Raw genomic sequence first — 22,359 nt, 5'->3', positions numbered from 1 at the left:
TGACATAAACGAAATGCAACAGAAGTTTATATAAATAAAATGCTGCCAAACCGGTTTTGCGGTGCTGAATATGAGAAAAAAATGTAAGTAAAACAAAAACTAAAATAAAAATAAACAAAAACCAAACAAAAGGCAAAACTCGTATCAAGTTTAACGAGAATGGGAATGTGTTTGTAGTTTGTGTATTCAGTATACCCTGTACTCTATTAAGTAGATCATCAGGGGTTAAATGAAGTGCTGACAATGTTAGTAACGAGTCAGAGGATTAAACTTAAATAAAATTTGTAAAAATCTCTGTCATACTTTATACTTTAATTATTTTTTTCTTTTTCTGTCTCTCTTTTTGCTTATATCTTTCAGGGATCCATTAAGTCATTATCTGACTTTTGTATCATGTTTAATAACTAATAATAAATATGAATATACCTATAAAAATCTCTCTCTTACTCTCCCTCGCCCTCTCTCACTCTCTCTGTTTACCTCTATCTCACTACTTCCTGTCTTTACGTATCTCTCCAGATTTCCCTGCATATCTCTTTGCATATCTTTGTCTCACTCTCTCTTTTTTTTCATTCTGTCCCTTTTTCTCTTCATCTGAGCGATATGCAAATATTAAAAATGTTATTTAACAGAAAAATGTTCTCCATTTCCCACTAATAAAATTGTTCATTGAATTACAGAGTATCTCTTTGCCACACACTCCCGACCAGAGCGCTCACACTCGTATTTTGACGACATCGCGAAAAAAGGCAAACAGAAAACAAAAACCAGCTCCAAGACGAATCAATCGATCGGATCGGATCGGATCGAACGTTGTGAAGAAATCTGCTCAGGCAGTTGGGACGAGCGCGTGGAGAGCGAAAGGTGACGCAGACTATTTTCGTAGTTTTTGTTTTTGTTTTTGTTTTCGTTTCTTTTTTTATTGAAATTAGAATTAGAAACGAATTTCAAAGAGCACATCAAATGCTCAGTTACGTGCAAACCTGTTGAAAGTGCAGAAGAAATTCTTGAAAAAGAAAAAATTAAAACAGAAAATAAATAAAAAGAGAATTCTTTTCAATTGAAAATTGGGTCAAGTGCATAGTTTGCGCGGCATAGTGTGCATACAAATTGTTGAACTCGATTTAAAGTGCTGGAAAGTCCGTGAAAATTGCCAGAAGGAAAACAGATGCAAAACCACAGAGAGAGAAAATCAAAATCAAAATCAAAATCAGCTGCACCAACAGTTTGAATAGCACTGTGCAACAGATTTTACTTGATAGTAGAGCAACAATATATATCTATAATCAAAAGTAATCAAAAAAAATTTGAAAAAAGATTAACAAATACTATATCAAATCTAATAATTAAAATAAAAAATAAATAAAATAAAATAAAAAGTTTGCCTCTATAAAAATCGAAGTACGCTCGAACAGCACTGTGAACCATCAATAATACAAAAAAGGATTTTAGACAATAGCAAGTGTTTTTAAATATCAATAAATAAAAATATTTGAAAAATTATTATAAACAAAATACTTACAGTTACAGCAGCATTGTGAAGCAAAGTAAAAGGTGTAAAACTTGGCTAAGGCGTCACGGCTAACAACACGGCGGCAAGTGGCAACGCCGCACAGTAAACAGCATCAATTGAGTTAACAGCGAACACTTAACAGCAAACAAGCTGCACGATGAATCAATGTCTGCCTGTTAATGCAAAGATGTCGAAGGCAAAGAAGGTGTTGGACGAGGCGCGCGAGACCCAAAATCGGGAATTGGATCTTGTGGACAAGGGCCTGGTCTCCTTCGAGGAGCTGCCCGGATTGTGTAAGTGCCCAGATGTCACAAGTGCTGCCAATTGATTGTTTAGACTTGTGTATTATAAACAAACGCGGAATAACTATGACGCCATCGTTGTGCAGTTAACAGAATTCTGTTTGATGACGCCAGCATCTATAAACAAATTATACTAACTCAGTGCTTCAAACAACAATTCAAATAACTTCATTTGATGTATACTTACGGCCAAGTGTAGCTTTTGCTAATACACTAACTTTGTCATTAATTACCAGTCAGCAAACGCCCAATTATGTTTGATTTTCACTTATAAATAGGCGCTGCGTACGCACTATAATGTTGTCCCGCTCACACTAATGCCTGTTGCTCGCAGTGCGTCTAAAACAGCTGTTATTCATGGAGAGTATCAAAGGGCTATAGGAAATTTGTTGCATCCAGTGAATGTACAACTGGGCAAAATATTTATAACTGTTTGTATAATTAAATTAAATAGTTCTTTATTCAATCATGTTCGTCAATAAAGGACAAAAATAGCTTTGACAAATAACAGTTATTTTATATAGTAATATCAGCGTACAGCCTAAATATATATTCCCTAGTTCTATATAAACGCCGTTTAGCTGGTCTGTTTATATAATAAAATCATAAAACAGTAACACTCTCACGTATCTATAGCATCCCACCTAGCCCTAGTGTAAGCTGACAATATTCTACATACACATACATACTATATACATTATGAAACATTATTGTATTACCCACAGTCAACATGAACTACATCACACGTCTGACGCTCTCGCACAACAAGATCACCGTCATCAGTCCTGGTATTGCGAACTTGCTGAATCTGGAAATCTTGAACCTATCGAACAATCTGCTCACCGAGCTGCCCGTTTCGCTGTCTTCGATGCCGAAGTTACGGATTTTGAACTGTTCGATCAACCGACTGGACAATCTGCCGCGTGGCTTCGGGGCCTTTCCTGTGCTGGAGGTGCTCGATTTGTCGTACAACAATCTGAGCGAAAAGGTGCTGCCCGGCAACTTCTTTGGCATGGAGACGTTGCGCGCTTTATACCTCGGCGACAACGACTTCGAGTACCTGCCAAAGGAGATCGGCCAGCTGAAGAACTTGCAGATCTTGGGACTGCGCGACAACGATCTGCTGGAGCTGCCGCGAGAGGTGGGCGACCTGGTGCGGCTGCGTGAGCTGCACATACAAAACAATCGACTGCAGGTGCTGCCGCCGGAGGTGGCGCAGCTCGACCTGCTCAGCAACAAGTCGGTGATGAAAATGGAGGAGAATCCCTGGGTGAATCCCATTGCGGAGCAATACCTGTTGGGCATCAGTCATGTGATCGACTATCTCAAGACTGAAACCTACAGAATGTGAGCTTGCACAGCAAATCCATATAGATCTATATAACTCACTCTTCTTCTCCATTTTAGCATCTACAATCGCCACATGCAGGGCGGACGCAGCGGACCGCCGCCGCCCAAGGCTGACAAAAGCAAGAAAGCATCGCGAGTGCGCGCATAGTGCACAACAGCAGGCTTTACTGTACTCGTAGCTGCTTAACTGCCACCGCAGCTACATTTGTGTGTGTTTCTCTTTTTAACCAAAAAAAAATTGTTTTTTGTATACTAATTTATAAGTATTTTATAATATTAATATTTAATTTTGTCAAAGTGCCTTCAATGTTTGCTAACAAATGCGAATAAACTAGAAAATATATTTTCTAAAAATAAATTGTCTTTTATTTAAATCAGTTATTATTCTATAGAAACTTTAATAAATACAAAGAATAATTATAAAATATTTTAAGGTAATGCAAAAAAAAAGAAATATATATATATAATATATTTATGGCGGTTCTTGTAGTGATGTAAATCCGAAAAATATTATATTATTATATTTTTTTGTAATATTTTACTTAATAATATATATAAGTAAACTATATAAAACTACTTACCCACCCTATTGCAATACTTACTTCCTGCATAGAATCCTTTAAGCATTTATATTTAACACATTCAAAAAAGAAAATGAAGTTTTGTATTTTATAAAATAGTAGTTTTGTTCTTGTTTTTATTATCATCTCTTATGTTCATTCTTAGTTTTATGTGATGTTTTTTATGTTTTTTGTAGCAGTGTTTTTTCTTTAGCCTTAAAGTCAATTAATTAATTCATTATATATATGTATATATAACTAAATTAATAGTTTAAATGTTTTTTGTTTTTGTGTTCCGGTTGTCTGTTCTTGTTGTTGTTGCTTTTGTTGTTTTTGTCTTGCGTTAAACTAATAGCATAGTCTGCCTTTGTTCATCAATTTAAATTTAAATACATATTATATATATATTTGTATATATACTTCAATTTAAGTAATTACTGTTAAACTTATGTCGTTTGTTAAACATTTATTTGTTTTACTTAATTAATGCATAATTTTCTTAAATTTTTCTTGTGTTTATTTCTTAGAGACTTTCTATGTACAAGTTTTGTTTTGTTTTTTGTTTTTTTTTTTTTCTTGTCCAAGAAAAATATGTTTTGAAAGAAGTTTAATAAAAGTTTTAAAAATTAAGTTTGTATTTGTTGAAGAGTTGAAGTGCGAAATTATTGCCATTTAAAATTGTAAAATACCTTTTAAAAATAAAACTGACTCAAGTACCTTAATTATTTTCTATGGCTACAAATAGTCAAAGGAAATTTCTAAATTTGTTATGTTTAAGTTTTTAAAGATCTTTATGATGATTTTGTATTTAGTTGAGAATGATTCGAATTGCATAAGTAACAGACAAAAACAAAAAACATAAACTAGAAAATCTAATCAAAATTACAACAAATGATTGAATTTGTTTAACTAAAGTGAATATTAATATATATTTGCAATATATATATATAGGAGCTGAGTATAATATATAACATAATCAGTTGCGGGCTGGATAGAAATGATTAAAACAGCTCATTAGACATTTAAATATAAAGCTTTTAACCTAATACAAGATGACAAAATCAATACTAAATCGAATACTAAATATATAATTTTTACATTATTTTTTAGGGAAACTTAAGAAATGCTTTGATTATTCAATTTTCGTTCATTTAAATTCAGCTTACAAACTTTTAACAAATATTAATCAAATTTCCCAGTTTTAAATAAAGAAAATCATTATTTCATTACTTGTTTTTTCTTCGTTTTTCTTTTCTCTCTTCCTCTCTTACAAATGCAAAATATTTGACGGCTTTGAAAGAATTTGGCTTTTCATACATTATTTAAATTTATTTAAATGCCATTATTTTTGTTAAGGTTTTCCTTTAATTTTGTACATAAACAATTATTTGAAATTTTAAATATTTTTCGGTTGCCTTTTGCTCTTTACTAAATGTTTGACATTTCAATATTTTGTTTTCTCTTTTTATATTGTATTTTTAGCATGTTTTTTGTTGTTCGTTTTGCGTACATCTAAATATTATTTTTGTTTATTTACTTTTTTTTTTTTTTATATTCATGTTGTTGCTGCTGCTTTGTAAATAAGTACGCACAATCATTAAATATATGTATATATATTTTTGTCTGCTTTCAATATATATATATATTTATATTTGATGCAATTTGCATTTTGAATTATTTATAATAATAATGATTTGCATTCTTATTTCAATTAATTCAATCAAAAATATCGCTTATAATTTTTGTCGCTTTTCTTGTTCGTTTTCCTCTTTATTATGTTGGTACCTCAGAAATTGTTCGTCAATTTGTTGTTGTATCTCGTTTAAATAAAAATAATTAGCATAAAAATTACATTTACATTTAATTTGAGTTCATTTGATTTTTGTTCTTGTTGCAGTTGTTGTTGTTGCTGTTGTTGTTGCAGCTGTGCTAGCTGTTGCTGTTGGTGTTGCTTTTGTCGCTTTCCTTTTGGTTTTGAATGGCGCTCCGACATTAATTTTGGCTGTCAAACTTTGCTATTGTTGGGCGCCCGCCTCGTCGACTCATAGTGGCCACGCCCCAATGCCGCATAGGCATCAGCATAGGCGTGCTGCTCCGACTCCTGCTGCTGTTGCAGCTCCTCTAACGTCTGTTGCTGTCGCTGTTGTTGATGCTCATGCAGCGATGTCGGTCGACTATAGCTTACTTGTAGCGGCGGCGGGGGCGCGACGCCTAAGCCAGATTAAATACATATAGGTGAGGGAGACAAAGTCAGAGCGAGAGCCACAGCGAGAGATAGAGACAGATGGAAAGAGAGAAAATTTGTACATTAAAAGTTGTATTAGTTTCTCGACTTGTAGTTGCTAGTGGCGCCAGCTCAAGTGAAGTTGGCCCTCCCCCCCCCCCCCCCCCCCCCTCCGGGCAGCTACTTGAATTAGGCCATGTGCAGCTTATCGATTTATATTAAAGTATACACACACACACACACACACACACACATACACGCATATAGTTAAACTTGGTTTTAGTAGTTGTTAGTAGTTTTCTTCCTTTTTTCGGTTTTTATAACTATGCAAATGAAATGCCTTTTGGAAACAACTTGCATAAATTCCAGCAAAGTTCAAAGTTTTGATATTGGCAACGAAATAAAAAATAATTTTATTCGCATGAAATCAAGTTTTGAAGTTTGTTTTTAAATTAAATTTTTAAGGTTAAAAAAAAGTAAATAAAATTTAAATATACTTATTTGCATACAAAAATAAAAACCAGCAAATAATTAACTTCACAAAAGGGACTTTCATTTGCCTCAATTGTTTCATTACAATTATTTTTGTTCGTTTTCTTTCTTGTGTACTTTTATTCTTTAAAACTACTAAAAAAAAAAAAGAACTTAAATGTTATTTTTATTTGATTTATGTTAGTCATGTACTGTTTTATATTTGTTCTGATTTATACTTTTTCTTTTATGTTTTATTTATATAATTGTTTATTTCTTAATTTAAGTGCATATATACAACATTTTTATATGTACACAATTTATGGTTATTTGCATTGCATTTAGTTAGTTGAGTTAGTAAGCAACATTAGTCTTAATGATTAATAAAATCTTTTTTTCTTTTTGTGTGCATGCAATAACAAAAACAACAACAATACAAATTATGGGAAAGGGTGAAAAAATAAAAAACAAATTCGAAACATGCCAGAAACAGAAAGAGAGCAAAACAATCAAAGGACAAACAACAATAATAACCATAATAATAATAATACTAAGAGGAATACGAGGTGCTGTTATTAGAGCCGATGACCAGAAGGAAACAAAATCAAGAACGACAAAATTCCAGACGGGCTAAATACAATCGAATCGTGAAGGAAATATAAAAGAAGAGGCTAGTGGAAATTATTCATACCAATTGCAGATCAAATTCGTTTTGTGTGGGTGGGTGAGGGGGGCAAAGCCGTTTGCGTGGAACGATGGAAATGGCACGCTAGCAGGCGCGTGGAAGTTTTCTATATATATAAATTGTAGTTATGTTTGTATGGTATATGGCATGTGTTGAGGCGTTCCAATTCCAAGCGTTCCACATTTAGTAAACAATATTGCGGCGCATCTTGCCAGCGGCTGCTGTTGCCTTGTCTTTGCTGCTGCTGCGGCTGCGGTTGCTGTTGTTGTGTTTGTTGTTGTGTTGCTGTTGTAGTTGTTGTTGTTGTGTGTCTTTGGCTTTGGCACTTTTGGCTTGCTTGCTGCCGCCAGCCGCTGTCGGAGGCGTGGCCGTGGTACGTGACGAGCGGGACTTATTGCGTGGTGGTAATTCTGAATTTCAGATATTTTTTTATGATTTTGATTTGAATTGCGAATACAGATGAGGTATATATGTATACGGTTCATGGAAAAGTGGCCAAAAAAAAGGAAAAAAGAAAAAGGTCAAAATTGAAATTAAATGTGTGTTTGCTTTAGTTGTTCAGTGAAACTAATAAGAGAAACTAAACAGCAGCTCTCTGGAATCGGGGAACTACTGGCATAGAACACTCTCGTGGAGTGGCAGACGCACCTTTCGGCGCATAGAACGCTTGCGGTTGTTGTTGTTGTTGTTGTTGCGGTGACAGTGCTTGTTGTTGTTGTTGTTGCTGTGCATTTGCCGGCGGCAATGGCAGCGGTAGCTGCGCTCGCGCCACAACACCACCGCTGCTAATGGCCGCCTGCACACCACCACCCATGGCACCACCCACGCCCGATTGATCGGCTCCATACCCAGATCGTCCGGCTGCTGCGCCGCTCGCCTGCGGCCTGCCACTGCTGCTGGGCCGTGTGCCACGCCCATCGCTGCGTCGCGCCTGACTCGCCGGGGCATTGCGGCTGGAGTGACTGCCGCCCGTGGGCAGCGGGACTATCGAATGCCCGCCCTGATGCCGATCCCATTCGTGCGGATGCGCATTGTGATGATTGTGTCCACGTGATCCACCGTGTCGTCCGCCACCACCCCTCGGATAATGCTGCGCCTCGTGCGCGGGTGGTGGAATGCTGCGCGGTCCGGCACCACGCTGATTGGGATGACGCTGCTGCGGTTAAAGCATGTAGAATATAGTATGAAATAATTAAGCAAGCATCAGTCGACTGTCACCGACTGCATAATACTCGTTCAAGGTATTCTAAGGGGATTCAATTGACGGAATATATATCATTTAACGAGGAGAGATCTCTGTCTGGGGAAGGAAAGCTGAAAGCTGAAACCAAGCTTACTTGAAATTGGTATTTTTTTCGATCTGGAAGCGCTCTTGGATTATATGCATATTAAGTTGTAAGTCTCTAGCGACCATATCAGAAAATAGGTAGAAGATAGATAGACAGATGATGGATGGGTCATGATATGAGATATTGGTGGAAAACAGTTAGATGGATAGTGATAGATAAATAAATAGGTAGATAAAAATTCTCCACTATTTGAGACGTAATCTTTGCATTTTAGATACCAATTTTACGCTTGGTTTAGACTCGCCACACCCCCAATGGATAATGTATATATATATATATCCCTGAAAATATTATACTGGAGCGTAAATGTACCCAATTTCAAGCATCTAGATAAGCTGAGCCCAGCAGCTGAATGGGTAAGCGGACATACAGACGGAAATACAGCAAGAGAAAGATTTCACACTGGGTATACCCCTTTGCACTAGATGACCGAGTATGTGAGAAATTCGAATTTATCAAAGCGAAATTTACCATTCGACGCAGCGTATTCATGGGCGCACGCAGCGTTTCGCTGATGCGTCGAGCCCGGCGCTTCTTCGGATTGGAGCTGGGCGTGTGCACGGCGCAGCACTTGATGAATGCGCCCAGGACGACGATGAAGCCGACGCCAATGAGCACCACCAGATACCAGTTGCCGGTGACCCACTCGGTGACGGTGAGCAGGGTTTCCCGATTGAGCAGCAGGTTCTTGAGCCGCACCAGCGGCCCGTCGGCGTCGACGGCGCGACACTTGAGGAACACGTCGCAGTAGCCCTGGAAGTTGTCGCAGGGCGAGCCCGGCTGCAGGCTGATGCCACCCGGCTGTATGTTGTATTCGGCGGCGAATTCACTGGTGCTGCGACAGGTGGACGTATCGTTGCCATCCTGGCAGGCCAGCTCGCAGAGCTTGCGCTTGTCCACGTGCGGCAGCGTCGTCGAGGTGAGGAAGCACTTGGTCATGTTCCAGAGCAAACAGGGCGACCCACTGCACTCGCCGCGTATGCACAGGGCGGTGCCATTGTTGCACATCGTCTTGTCATCGCGGTGCCGGGGCTCGGGGCACTCGGCCGTGGTGCCATTGCAGGTGCTCGACCAGCTGCACTCCGTCTCCTCCTTGCACTTCTGATGGAAGTGCGAGGGCACAAACGCGCAGGAGTTGGCCAAGCAGCAGGGGCCCTGCGAGGGCGAGCACTGCGTCTTGGCGCGACGCCTGCAGCCCTTCGCACTCGAGTTCAGCGACTGATCGTATTCGCTGATCAGGCGCGGATAGCAGCAGTTGTCCTTGCATTCCTCCTCGTTGAAGCCACAGTCGCATTCCTCGCCCGACTCCACGATCTTGTTGCCGCAGAAGGCGCCCTCCGATGCCTTGAAGCAATCACGTTTCGTGTTGCCCACCAGCACATCCAGCACATTGGAAATGTTGCGTATGGAACAGGGTGAGAATTTCGAGTTGTTGGGACGATCGCCAGAGGTGGCGCTGGCAAACATTATGAAGTTGCCATTGGGTCCACTGGGACGGCATTCTTGTGGGTAGTCGTGCTGTGGAGCAGATGACAATAGATTAGTAAGCGTTGGAATAATGGAATGAAACACTTAAAATGACAATAAATGATATGCGCAATGAAAGATCAGCAACGTTCATGTCAGATAATTAAGATATAATGTAAGTTTACTGGTTGGTAATTTAGTGAGGAATTGTGGAATGAAACACTTAATTCCAAATTCATTTGGCGTGCATAATACATGTATACTCATTTTTGCACAATCCTATATGAAAAGCAAGGTGGAACGATGGAATAGAACATGAATTATATTTAAAAAGTTAATCAAATTATGAAATTGAATACAAATATTTTAAAAAATTATATTAATACTAAGTTAAAATCAAAATAGTAATCGAATAAATAAAGTAAGAAAAGCTGGTATAGTAATGTTAAATTTAACTGCAAAATATAATGGAATGCGGAATAAATATAAATGTTTCCTATGATGAAAACCTGAAACTAGCGAATACCTAGTTATTTCTAACTTGCATCCTATGCATCCCCACTCTCCAGCCACTCCATCCACTTACCGGTGATCCGAAATTGTGTCCAATCTCATGGGCCAGCGTTAGCTGCGACACTTTTGGTGGGACGCGACTGTTGTAGTTGACGAAGGTGATGATGCCTGTGTTCAAGGAGCGCTTGGTGCTCTGATACTGGCCGCCCACAGTTTCCGTGTAGGTTTTGTACTTCTCGCAAATGCCGCCCGAGGCGCCCGATGCGCTGGCCACCCAGGCCAAGCCCAAAGTGCCGCCCGTAAAATCTCTGCAGGATGGACACAGAGAGAGAGAGAGAGAGAGAGAGAGAGAGACGATTGAGGTTTTAAGTCAAGTAATTTATTATTTGATGTGGCACTCACCTATAGGTAAATACATAGGCTAGACAAAAGTCTGAGTGATCCTCTAACGAGTGGAGATTCAAGAAGTTCGAGACATCCATGTGCTCGTTACAAAATGCATTGTGTGGTCCATTGTAGGAATTGCGACAGGCGGAATCGTCGTCGATTTTAATGCGTTGCACCTGGAGAAGAATTCCCGAGATTATAGTTTACCAAATAAAGTAGTCTTCCAATATCAATTAATTTTAAGAAATATTATTAATATGATCTAGTTTTCATTTCTTCCATTTTCACTTTCCAGTTTCAATCTAAGCGGAAGTTAATCAATAATTTTTAGGTATTTCAATTTCTATGAATAATGTAGAGCTTCTGTACCAATAGTTAATTCTATCCCTCATAAATATAAATCTATAAGTCTATATTCAACTCGGAAAGTTTTCCAAAAACATTTCCTTGCTCCTTTAAAGCTCTATAGCAATATTTGTTCAGAGAGTTGCAGTTCCAGTTTGTTTTACATTACTTCTACAAAATATACATATGAATGCTATCATCCTTAACGAATATGAGTCTTAATGAGCTCATTTTTACTCAACTAAAATACTTCAGGATGTTCCATTAATATGCTATCGACAAATTAAATATTAATACTCAGATCAAATTTAAGCTCGAACGCAACTTAATTTAAACTTCCATTTCGTTTCACTATTGAAATCATATACAAAATATCAATCCTTTCATCTTAAAGGCCCTTGACTTTAAGGTTTACTGTACTAAAACCCATCTTAACTGGGCGCTGGCGTCAGCGCAACTCGTTTCACGCATAATTATTGGGGCTGTCTGCGCTTAAACGCTTCTCTTTACAACCCTGATGAGGTTGTCCTGGTTCCTGGAGCTGCTGCTGCTGCTGCTGCTCTGGTCCTGGTCCTGGTCCAGGGACACGCTCTTTGTTCTGTGGCCATTGTTGCCTGTGGACTGTGGGATGTGGAGCCACCCTTCGAGCAAACGCTGCTCCGTTCGACAATTGGCAACCGGCAGGGGGCGCTGCTGAGCTGCTGTTCACTCACCTCAAAGCGTATGTTGCGATGCTCCGTCCGTCCATCGAACTTTGTGTTGCGGTAAATGTAATTAACGGCCGTCACATGATGTGCAATCAGCGACGTGATTTCCTCGCGGGTCTTCACATCTATCTCGTACTTGCGACCGCGATCGTGCTGCGAATGGGCCAACATGAAAAGGGAGTCATCAAATTTTCACAAATTAATTTTACACACACAAATATAACAGCAAAAATTAACAAAATAAGTACAAAGGGAAAATTATATTAAAAATAAAAATCAATGGAGTCGACTTTTGGGCGCGAGCGGACGAGCTCGCTCGTAATAAAAATCTCAACCGCAGCGCCGCTGCGCTTGACATTTTGAGCAAACAAGGGGCGTGGCAAACAAAGCAGCCAGACAAACAAACGACCCCATTCCCCAGTTTGCTGTTGCCCGGGGTCCCAGCACGCACCCACCCGCACACACACTCCCACACAATCACACCCTCACACACACACATATACACACACACACACAACAAGCACTCTTCAAATATATTTGTATAAAAATGCAAATTCAGCTAAAAACCCGTCGAATATTTTTCAGAACTTTATTCGCTTTTATATATATTCGCGTGCGCGTTGAGCGGGTGGATTTGCGGGATTTCGTGGTTTTTAACCGTGCGGTGTGGGCCACGTGGGGCACGGTCTATCAGCGCACCGCTAACGGCAGTTTTTGGTTCCAAAATCAAAATGCCGCTGGGCTCAGTGACAAAAGGCGAGTAAATAGAACCAGCAAATGAATGGGATATGTGCCTAAGAATACCCTGGCAAATGGCGTTCAAAGAATATGTAAAAATTGATAAAAAAAATTCAAAAATATTTCATAATAAATCTCTGAGATGGCAATATGAAAATTGAATTATATTTCTAGCTCCTTCTCAGAAAATAAAGAGTTACTATAATGAGTGTATAATATTGACTGCTAATTATCTACACCCAACAAGCAAAAAGCCTCTGCAGCCAGTGCTATATTCTAGTATTATTATATGATCTCTAGCTTCTAAATAAAAAAAGTACCCACACAGCTATACAAATCAATATACCCTCTCATTTCATTGCTCAGGCCAATAAAAACACGTCACGAACGCAGCGACGAACGAAACAAATGCGCGAATTATGCAAAACTCATTGCAAATAAACAGACAAAACGGTGAAGAAAGAGCGCGAGGGGCAGAGCGAGAGAGTGAGCGGGTGAGTGAATGAGTGAGTGAGTGAAGACAGAAGCGGGTTGAGCATATCGCAAGAGGGTCGGGGCGGGTGCGCTGCAGAACGAAGCTGACGAGGATGTTGACGTCGACGTCGACGACGACGACAACAACAACAACAACTAGAAGAACAACAACAGCGTGTACAACACGAAAAAAATGAACGTAAAGTGAGGCAAAAGAATTGCTTGCGAACGAGCAAGCGTAGAGCAAAAGAATTGTCGAGCAAAATAGAGGGAGAGAGAGAGAGAGACCAGAGGCACGCAGGCTATAACGGTTGATTGCATGCGCTGCAGATATCGAAGCAGGTCAGCTGATTGGTTGATTGCTTTGAAGACGCCGCCAAGCAAAGGCGAAATTCAAGCAAATTTCAAGGGAGCTATGGAAAGGAAAGGAGGAAACAAAAAATAAAATCACCCTATATAAGGTCGCTCGGCAAATTGTGTGTGGGGCCAGGCTTAAGAGCTGCTTCAATTCTGCTCTAAATGATTTCATGTGTGCGAAACACTTGAGGTTATTGTTAACTCAAGATAATAATTATATATGAAAATTTAATTAAGCTAGGTTGCTAGTTGAGGTAAATTGATTTTGAAGTGATGTGTGCATGCTTAAGTATAATTTGAGTAAGCATGAATATAAATTAATTGACTATTATGTTCAAAATGATTGAAATAAGAGGCATTTCGATTTAAAGATCTTCGTTGCGGATCTGAAAAATACTTTTAGGATGAATAATTTATATAAACTATAGTTTATGAGAGATTAAATTAATTAGTTAATGGCTTATTAGCCCTATAGTACAAAGGTATTCCATTCTATTTGAAAATTTTGAAACTAACTTTTCTTTTGAGATAGGCTCTTTTCTGAACTTTAAAGAAATCATAGGCAACAAATAATATACCTTTATTGAATATATACAAAATTCAAAATTTCTTCATTCAGATTCCACAATCTTGACAGCCAACAACAAATTGTGATTGACTTATTTAAAAATCATAAAATATTAACTTTTAAGAAAAAACTGAATCCGAACTTATTAGAAAGAGATTTAATAAAATAAGAGTCTAAAAAAAACCTATGCGGTGAAATTTGTGCGTTAAGATTCCATAATCTCGACAACTAACGGCAAGATTAACTTGACTTTTAAAAAAATCATAAAATAATCAAGCAACTTTTCAGCAACTAAGCTGACTTTTCAGCTAACCAAAAAACAATTTTCACTTATCGTAGCGCATCACTCAATTTCTTTGAGCAAACAGAAACAAAAAATGGCGTCGGACTGACTACGCGCAGCGTACTCCCCGCCACCTCATACAGTCGTCTCGCTTGCACTCCCTCAAGCATTGCCCGCGCATCATCCAGAAAAATGGGGGCCTTTTGTTTTATGCTTGAGAGCCAAAAAGTGAAGCGTTCGCTCGTAAAAAAATTGCGAAATTCATGGATTTTGTTTTGTGTTGTTTAAGCCACAGTGAAACTGTTGTTGTTGTTGTTGTTGTTGCTTTTGTTGTTTGTGTTGCTGTCGCTGCTTCGGTTTTAATTTGGCGCACGAACTGGCAGGCCACGACCACTCCACAGTTGCCACGCAGCAAGGCTTCCGCCTTCAGCCTTCAGCCTTCAGCCACACCCCCAACCCCAACCCCAGCCCCAGCCCCAGCCCCAACAGTCGCTATCGATAGTCAGACTTACATCAGCAATACTCTCGCGTATATGACGCCAAATCAATGGATCTGTTTGTATATACAGCGAGCAGGTATTCTTGTTATCCTCACGTCCGCGTCCGGCGCCAGATGAACCGTTAGCCGCGGCATTGTTGCCACCAGCGCCGCCGTTGCCACTGGCGCGACGCACACGCTCGTGGACCAGTTGACGCCACTCGGCGACATTGGCCGTGGTGCCCAAGCGTCGTCCGGTCTCTGGATCATAGAATCCACCGTTGCCATCGCCCAAGTTTGCTTCCTTTGTATATTTCTGATGTGGCAATTTGAAATCATCATCGCTGCTGGCGTATTTCTTCGGTGGATATTGTTGCTGTTGCTGCTGTTGTTGTTGTTGTTGTTGTTGTTGTTGCTGGGCTGCCGTTGCCTTTTTGTGTTGCTGTTTCCGGTGCAGCTTTTGGACATCCTTTGACATGGGCACTGGCAGCTCCTCAACCGCTGAATTTTGTATATTCTCCATCCATTGTGAGACCTCCTCCGTTATGCCACAGCCGCCCACGTGACCTGCAAGAACAAAACAGAAACGAAAGCCAAAAATTATAGTCAAGTTGATGTGGAGTTCAGGTTGAGTTACGAGAAAGAAGCTTAAAAAATGTAAAAAAAAAAAAAAAAACAAAATAGGTCATCATTCGAGATGGTTGTAATCGACTGTCTCACGCTGGTTTAAACTTTTAATATAAATGTGATAAAATTAACTTTTTTAAAATTTTTTTGAATGATTAAGCTATATATAAGAGATTTGGTATGTACTATATAGTTTGGATGGTTTGATATTTTTTGTAAATATGAAACTAATCAAAATGTGTATAGCATATATAAGATTTAATCATATTATATTATATAATTTATTATCGAGAATATGTTGTGCGATATACAATATATTGCCACCCATAAAATCTTCAATTTCCAGATTTCCCAAATAGCACATGGATAAAATCCTATCATAGCTCCGCGCAAAGGTCAGAACTCAATATACCTTCCTTACTCACTTTTCAAGTAGGGAAGAAGATAGAAAATCTTTTTTCAAGCACGTTTTCATTTTAAGCAAATTAATGCTGATGCAGCCGCAAAAGGCAACAACAACATTTAGTTCTGTGTTCACCTACTCTGGACGTGGGCCAAATCATTTTATGCGAAGAGAAAAATGGTAATACTAAAAAACAAAGAGAGAGAGAGAGAGAGAGAGAGAGAAAGATAGAGAGAAATATAAAAAAAAAAAAAAAAAAAAACTGTAGAAGAAGCAGCTCAGCATTGCATGGGTGAAATTATTTATGGTGCACAAAATGAAAACCACGAAAATGTAATTAAAGCGCAAAACACACAGACACAGAGAAAATGCCAAGTGCGGGTGAATACAGAGAAAATAGTGCAGAAATAGGTAAAAAAAAAAACGTAAATAAAAGAATAAAAATGTATAATGTGAAATGCCAAAGTCAAATGTTTGAAATGAGAGACACAAAAAAAAAAAAAAATAATAAAATGCCGACAGAAAATAAAATGAATTACAAAAGTGTTGCATACTTTCGAGCGTCCACTGCAGTTCAAACGTAACATATGTATAAAATTAAACACACGCACACATAAATATATATATAAATATATATATATAGCAATTTGTATTTTATTTATTTTTATACACATTTAAAACTGTTGCCTGTTTAAATGCATTTACTTTTTTTCGGCCAACGGAAACAGTTAATAGCCACGAGTCCGGTAATGAAAATTTATTGTTTTATTGCTTAAACGCTCTGCGGCTCCTTCGCTTTGCTCTCTGCCCCGGCCCTGACATTTTGTAAATTTTCATTTTATCTTGACGCGTTTTCCACACAGCAGCAATTGTCAACTGAGGCACTCAGAAATCTTTTCTTTTTCCTTTTTTATGTTTTTAAAGTTGCCCGCATTTTTTTATGGCTCTGCCCATTTACATACATTTTGCATATCTGGCCTGCAATATGGGCGCACTGTTCGCTCTGGGGCAGTAAGACAAAGCCCAAAGTCACTTTAAGTGAATTAAGAATACAAAAGAAAGAAAAAACTAAAATTTTTATAAAAAAATGAAATCATTTTTAATCTGTGAGCACTTGAGGCTGGTAAGTGCTCTAGACATATAATTCTAATGCCATAACTTTAAATTTTACTCTTAAGATTTTGTTAGTAAAAAGTACTCTAATTTTTAAAATATTACAAGAGACGTAAAAGACTAAGAGTTAAACAAATTTGTATTTATATATAAAATATTAATATGTATATAAATTGAATTTTGTAATCATATAAAATCTAAAATCCTTTGAAAATACATACTTCAATAATCGATTATTTTGATTAATATTATTGAAGAAGATTCATTAATTTTTATTCAATTGTCATTTAAAAATTTCCTTAATTAAACATCAAAAGGGCTTAATTTATTTGTGCTTCTGCGCAGCATACATTAATAAAAAAATAAAAATTTCAGTTAACAATCAAAAAAATTAAAATCTCTTTGAAATATGTTAAAAACTGATTGACTGTACGCAATCGATAGCAATTAATAATTATGAATTTCAAGCCTTTCACTCTCTGAATAATATTTAAATAGCTCTCGAAATAATCTTTGTTTACTCAACCCGAATAGCCCATCACATATAGTCAAGCAGACATACATATATAAGTATATACATTTATATATATGTATATGTATGTATTCGTATATATGTTTCACTTAACGTACGTGCTTAAATCAGCGTATACGCCTGACTTTAAAGAGCATAATCGAAAGTGCGCCGTAGTGAAAATAGTAACAAAAAGAAAAAAAAAGGAAGCTTTTGACTGGACGGGTATTAAGAATTCAGTGCACTTTTCATTAAAAGTTTTTATTTCATTTTTTTTTTTTTTTATTCTTTCTGTTTGTGTTTTTGTACGTTTTTTCTTCTTCTTTTTTATTTTTGGGTTCTACTTAAATTCCATCTCGCCAATGCCGCTGACCGGCTTCAACGAACCGTTAAAACTCATAACAGGCCACCCAGTTTTACGTTGCGGCCGGTCCACTACTCCCGGACTTCCACGACCTCCCGCACCATTCTCCCTCTCTCCCACTCACACACAATTCGAAATGGGATTTCGGACTCGGGGCCACAGTGTGTACACACTGGCTACATTGCAGTTTTCAGCTGTGCCATAAATTTTTATTTGGCCGCGTGCTATTGTGTCAAGTTGGACGCAGAAGTGTGAAGAGCAGGAGTTTTGGGGGGAGTTATGACTGCTGCTGCTCCTGCTGCTCCTGCTGTTGCCATTATCATTATGCTTTTACACTGTTTTCCCTTACCTGGCCAACAGCTCTTCTTCTTCTTCTTCTTCTTCTTCTTCTTCTTCTGCTACTACTGTTTTTTATTCAAGCCAACGCACAATGCACTGTTTGTCTTTATTATTTCTTTGCGTGGAGAGTTCACGGTGTTGCCAGCCACAGCTTCAGCTGGTTGGATGTGTGGCAACGCCACAGTCGTATTGCCACAACAACAGCAATGAAAACGCGACCTATGCCAAAGCGCAAATTGTACGGCAGGTGCTAAAGAGCTAAAGAGCTCGAGGAGCAGCGGCAGCAGCAGCGGCAGCGGCAGCCACTAAATACATAACACTCGACAAGCCAAGAATCCGACAGCGCGCAGCTTCCGCATTTTCTTTTCCGCTGCATCTCGGCACTGGCTCTGGCACTCGACTCCCATCCCATCCCATCCCATCCCATTCCATTCCATTCCATCCCAACCCAATTCTCCCTCAACAACTCTCTCTCTTGGGTGTAATTTGCATTTCAAAGGCATCCTTCCCTTAATTCTCTGTCTCTTCGCTGTATGCCCTCTAAGCATTACAGCTGCACAGGGTATACTCAGCTAGGAAATTATTGCGCAATCATTTCATGAATATGATTAGAAACAATGCTAATGTGCGCTGAGAAAACCTCAAGATATTTATATTATTTTCTAGGATTAAAGTCGAAAATTGCTTGCCACAAAAATTGTGAATAACAATTTTGTGAAAAACAATTTATGTTTAGGGTATTCTTCCATTTAGATTTGGCTTTCGGTATTTGATAGCAAACTAGTTGAATTTCATAGAATTATACAAATCGCACCAATGAGTAATAAAGAGTAAAAAATAAATGTTTAATAAAACATAAATGTGCTTAAATTTTAATAAGCATAATAATGATTATTAAAGTGCTAATAAAAACAAATGAATGGTAACTGCGAAGAAAAATTGAGAATTGAGAAGAAAAATTGAAAAAAAAAAAAACATATATATAATAATAATAATTAATGAAGAAAACATTGAAACAGTGCTTATAATTAAATAAAAATTTATATACAAATAATAATAATAATAAGTATATAAAAATATAAATAAAAAATATAAACACATAAAAAAAAATCATTGAAAGAATGCGTACGATAATGCCCGTAAATATTATATTAATATAATTTAAACAAAATAATAAAAATATGAACAAAATAAATTAAAAAGAATATTATGAATTTAATAATTATCAAAAATTTAATATTCAATAAAATGTATAATAACAAAACGAGTGACATAATAAATATCATATCTAATGATAATGATAATGACGAAAGTAAAAACTTTTTTATATATTATATAATTAGACGTTAACTGTTAATGAACACTCTTTTCTATAATGACCTAACAATTCTCTAACTGCGAAAGTTCTTCAATGAACAACAGAGATCCGGCGAGTGTGCCAATCTGTGAAGCACACCTCTTTTACAGTTAGTTGCACCCTTTACAGGGCTTCTGCCTAGTCGCCTAGAATTTTGATTTGATTAGGGCAAAACGGTATGCTCATTGTATAGCGCTTTGTGCACCGCGGCATTACCATTTGAAGGAGGGAGGACTCTGCTGCTGCTGCTGCAGCATTTTCTTCTCTTTTTTTCCTGGCTTAAGAGCGGTCGCTCATCTTACTCCAATGACCCGTTTTTTATTTCGCTTTTTTTTTGCCTGCTACTTTTTGTACCTTTTTGTTGATGGTGTTGCTGTTGTTGTTGTTGCAGTGCCTTTACTTTCTTTTGGTTGCTTTTTAGGACAGCTTTGTTGTATCTGTAGCCCGTCCATCACTCTACTCGTCTGCTGCTACTGCTGCTGCTCCTGCTCGTCTTTTGGGCGCGAGGGGTGAGGAGTGGGGCGGCTTGCATTCAATCGTGCTTATCTGATGTGTTTGCCTGGACGCAGACAGCCAGGCATCAGCTGGATCCTTTTGCCCAAGATGTTGTCTGATTTTCGGTCTTTATGCTGTGTGCCCTGTTGCCTTTGAGTGTGGCCCTCGAGATGGCAGCTCCTTCTCCATGCCCATCTCAACATCTGTGTGTGTGTGTGTGACATTTGTGTAGGTCCACATAGGTGTGCGTGTGTGTGTGTGTGTGTGTGTGCTCGTATGTGCTTGGCCTCTCAGCACTCGCGCCATTTCAATCAGCAGCTGTTGGCGCAGTTTACTTCACATTTCATTTTCCAATTCTTTTTTCTCTCTCGCACCCTTTTCGCTGCCACTCAAACGTTAGCTTTTTTATACCTTTTACTTGACACACACTCACACACACACACACGCACAGTCAGTTGTTGGTTGTGCACACCCAAGAGCTAACCACACACAACCGACACTTCAATCATATTTTGCTGCTGCGTCGCAACGCTCCGAGATTTCTTCACAGAGATTAAAGTGCACTTTGGTGTTATCTCTCCCAGTCGCAGTCGCTTCGACACCCAATTCAATCCAGTCCCGCCCCCCTGAGCCTCCCCTTCCCCTTATGCCAGCCCACTTCTGAACTGAGGCAACTTGCACTTGTACAAGATTTTTTCTATATATTTCATTTTTTATTTTTCTCTCTTCTACTTTCTGTGCCTTTGGCTTTCTTCTTGTTTCTTGTTGCTCCAATTGCACAAAAGCCACGCGCTCGACTTATGAATTTTACAACTTCCCGTTGCTGACTGAGGCCGGGACCGGGACGGGGGCCGGGGCCGGAGCATTCGGGTTTGTCTCTCCTTCCTTAACATGCTACTGCCAAGGGGATTTCCAACACAACGACAACAACAACAACAACAGCAGTAGAATGAAGAAGAATAAGCGTCAGTCAGAGACAAACGGCGCTCAGACATGCAAGCGGCTTTTGTATGTCTCGAGCTGGGTAGGGTGGGGAGTGGGCTTTGGGTTCGGGCCATTCGACCCGCTCCTTTGCCACCGATTCGAGGCACTTGTGACCTCTGCAAGATGCGCAGCAAAAATGAAAAATAATCCCAAATTCAATTGCAAATGAAATTGAGGGCGAAAAAAACATGCCCTTACAAAGCAGCGCAGCAAGCAGAAAGCAACACCCGCATGCCGTACAACCAAAACAACAACAACAACAACAACAACAGCAACAAATCCCTACAGGCCAACAAAATAAAAGAACAGAGAGAAAACAACAACAACAACAAATACAACAGACGTTTTTCACAATTTGTTCGCTTTAAACATGTAAGGAATTTGAATTTGAGCCAAGCACATGCAGCTCCAGCGCCCTGCATAATCACAAGTCAACGCGGCTTAAATACCCATTAAATATGTTGGCATACAAAATGGTGGCTATTTGCGTGATCTATAGATAGATAGATATCGCCATCTTAGGAAGTTTTTGAAGATGTGCATGTTTCAGCATTTCAATCTAAGTATCTTTCTCTCTCTCTCTATCTATCTCTCTTTCATTGCATCATTGTGTCTCTCTCGTGCCCTGTGTCATTCTCTTTCTCTCCGTCTGCCTCTCACTCTCTCTCTCTCTCTCTCTCTTTCTCTATCTCTCTCTCTCTATCTCTTTCTCTTTCTCTTTTAATCTATCTATTTATCTATTTCTCTCTCTCTGTTATTCTGTATATATCTGTATTACTCTCTCTGTTCCTGTCCTTCTTTCCTTGTATCTGCCTTCCCTCTCTCTCTCTCTCCTCCTCTGTCTTGCTTCCTCAATCCTGTTTCTATCTTCGCTCTCTGTCTTCCTCCCTCTCTCTCTCTTTACCTGTTCTTATTTCTCTGTTTCTATCTTCGTTCTCTGTCTCTCCCTCCTCGATCCTTTTCTATCTTCGTTCTCTGTCTTCCTTTTTCTCCCTCTTTGACTATTAATCTTAGTCTCTGTATTCCTCTATCTCTCTCTCTCTCTTTAAAGAGAGCGCATTTAGTTTTTCATTTCTCTTTGTATCGTATTCGCAACAACTCTTCACATATTCCAGTCATACTCGCATTCCCTAAATACCCCGACTGAATCAATCTCTTATCAAAAATGTGTATTGCTCGATTACTTATAAGCATAAATTGTGATGCTGCTATTTCTGTGTTGCTTGAGCTGTTTGTTCTTTTCATTTCTTCGAATTGTTATAAGTATATAATAAAAAATTTAATAGCATACAAAAGGGCGTCACATGCTGCTAAATTCCACAGGCAAAAGTTCGCTGGGCGTTCCGTGCACATGAACGAGGCGTGGCACGCAAAGCCCAATTGTCGAGCGTGGGC

The 22,359-nt window shown here is 38.6% G+C and overlaps 3 protein-coding genes across 7 annotated transcripts in view; 2 read left to right on the top strand and 1 right to left on the bottom strand.

Annotated features, from left to right (window-relative positions):
- The window catches only part of DIP-kappa (Dpr-interacting protein kappa), a 200,391-nt gene that overhangs the window by 139,487 nt on the left and 38,545 nt on the right, over positions 1-22,359 (top strand). The window lies entirely within an intron of this gene.
- On the top strand, positions 752-3,523 carry ics (ras suppressor protein 1). The gene is made up of 4 exons (XM_030387102.2): positions 752-864; positions 1,525-1,806; positions 2,541-3,162; positions 3,223-3,523. The coding sequence occupies exons 2-4, from the start codon at positions 1,671-1,673 to the stop codon at positions 3,311-3,313; spliced, it is 849 nt and encodes a 282-aa protein (XP_030242962.1). The 5' UTR covers positions 752-864; positions 1,525-1,670; the 3' UTR covers positions 3,314-3,523.
- The window catches only part of kuz (zinc-dependent metalloprotease kuz), a 274,041-nt gene continuing 255,582 nt past the window's right edge, over positions 3,901-22,359 (bottom strand). For 2 of the 5 annotated variants that reach the window (XR_016196388.1, XR_016196387.1), the window contains exons 6-13: positions 14,806-15,338; positions 11,880-12,026; positions 10,837-10,997; positions 10,508-10,742; positions 8,926-9,972; positions 7,754-8,261; positions 7,112-7,515; positions 3,901-5,936 (exon numbers count right to left, since the gene is read on the bottom strand). Coding sequence is in view for 2 of the 5 variants with exons in the window: in XM_089257268.1 (XP_089113394.1) it covers positions 5,731-5,936; positions 7,754-8,261; positions 8,926-9,972; positions 10,508-10,742; positions 10,837-10,997; positions 11,880-12,026; positions 14,806-15,338 (2,837 nt within the window). In the remaining 3 variants the exon portion in view is untranslated. The remainder of the gene's footprint in view (positions 5,937-7,111; positions 7,516-7,753; positions 8,262-8,925; positions 9,973-10,507; positions 10,743-10,836; positions 10,998-11,879; positions 12,027-14,805; positions 15,339-22,359) is intronic. The other 3 variants (XR_016196389.1, XM_089257268.1, XM_089257269.1) reach the window with 3 other exon arrangements.

This window comes from Drosophila navojoa, chromosome 3 (genome assembly GCF_054131105.1).
Source record: "Drosophila navojoa isolate 15081-1374.11 chromosome 3, UAZ_NAV_1.0, whole genome shotgun sequence".
NCBI lineage: Eukaryota > Metazoa > Arthropoda > Insecta > Diptera > Drosophilidae > Drosophila > Drosophila navojoa.
Note: the sequence above shows the minus strand (reverse complement) of the source record. Positions and strands in the feature narration are given on the sequence as shown.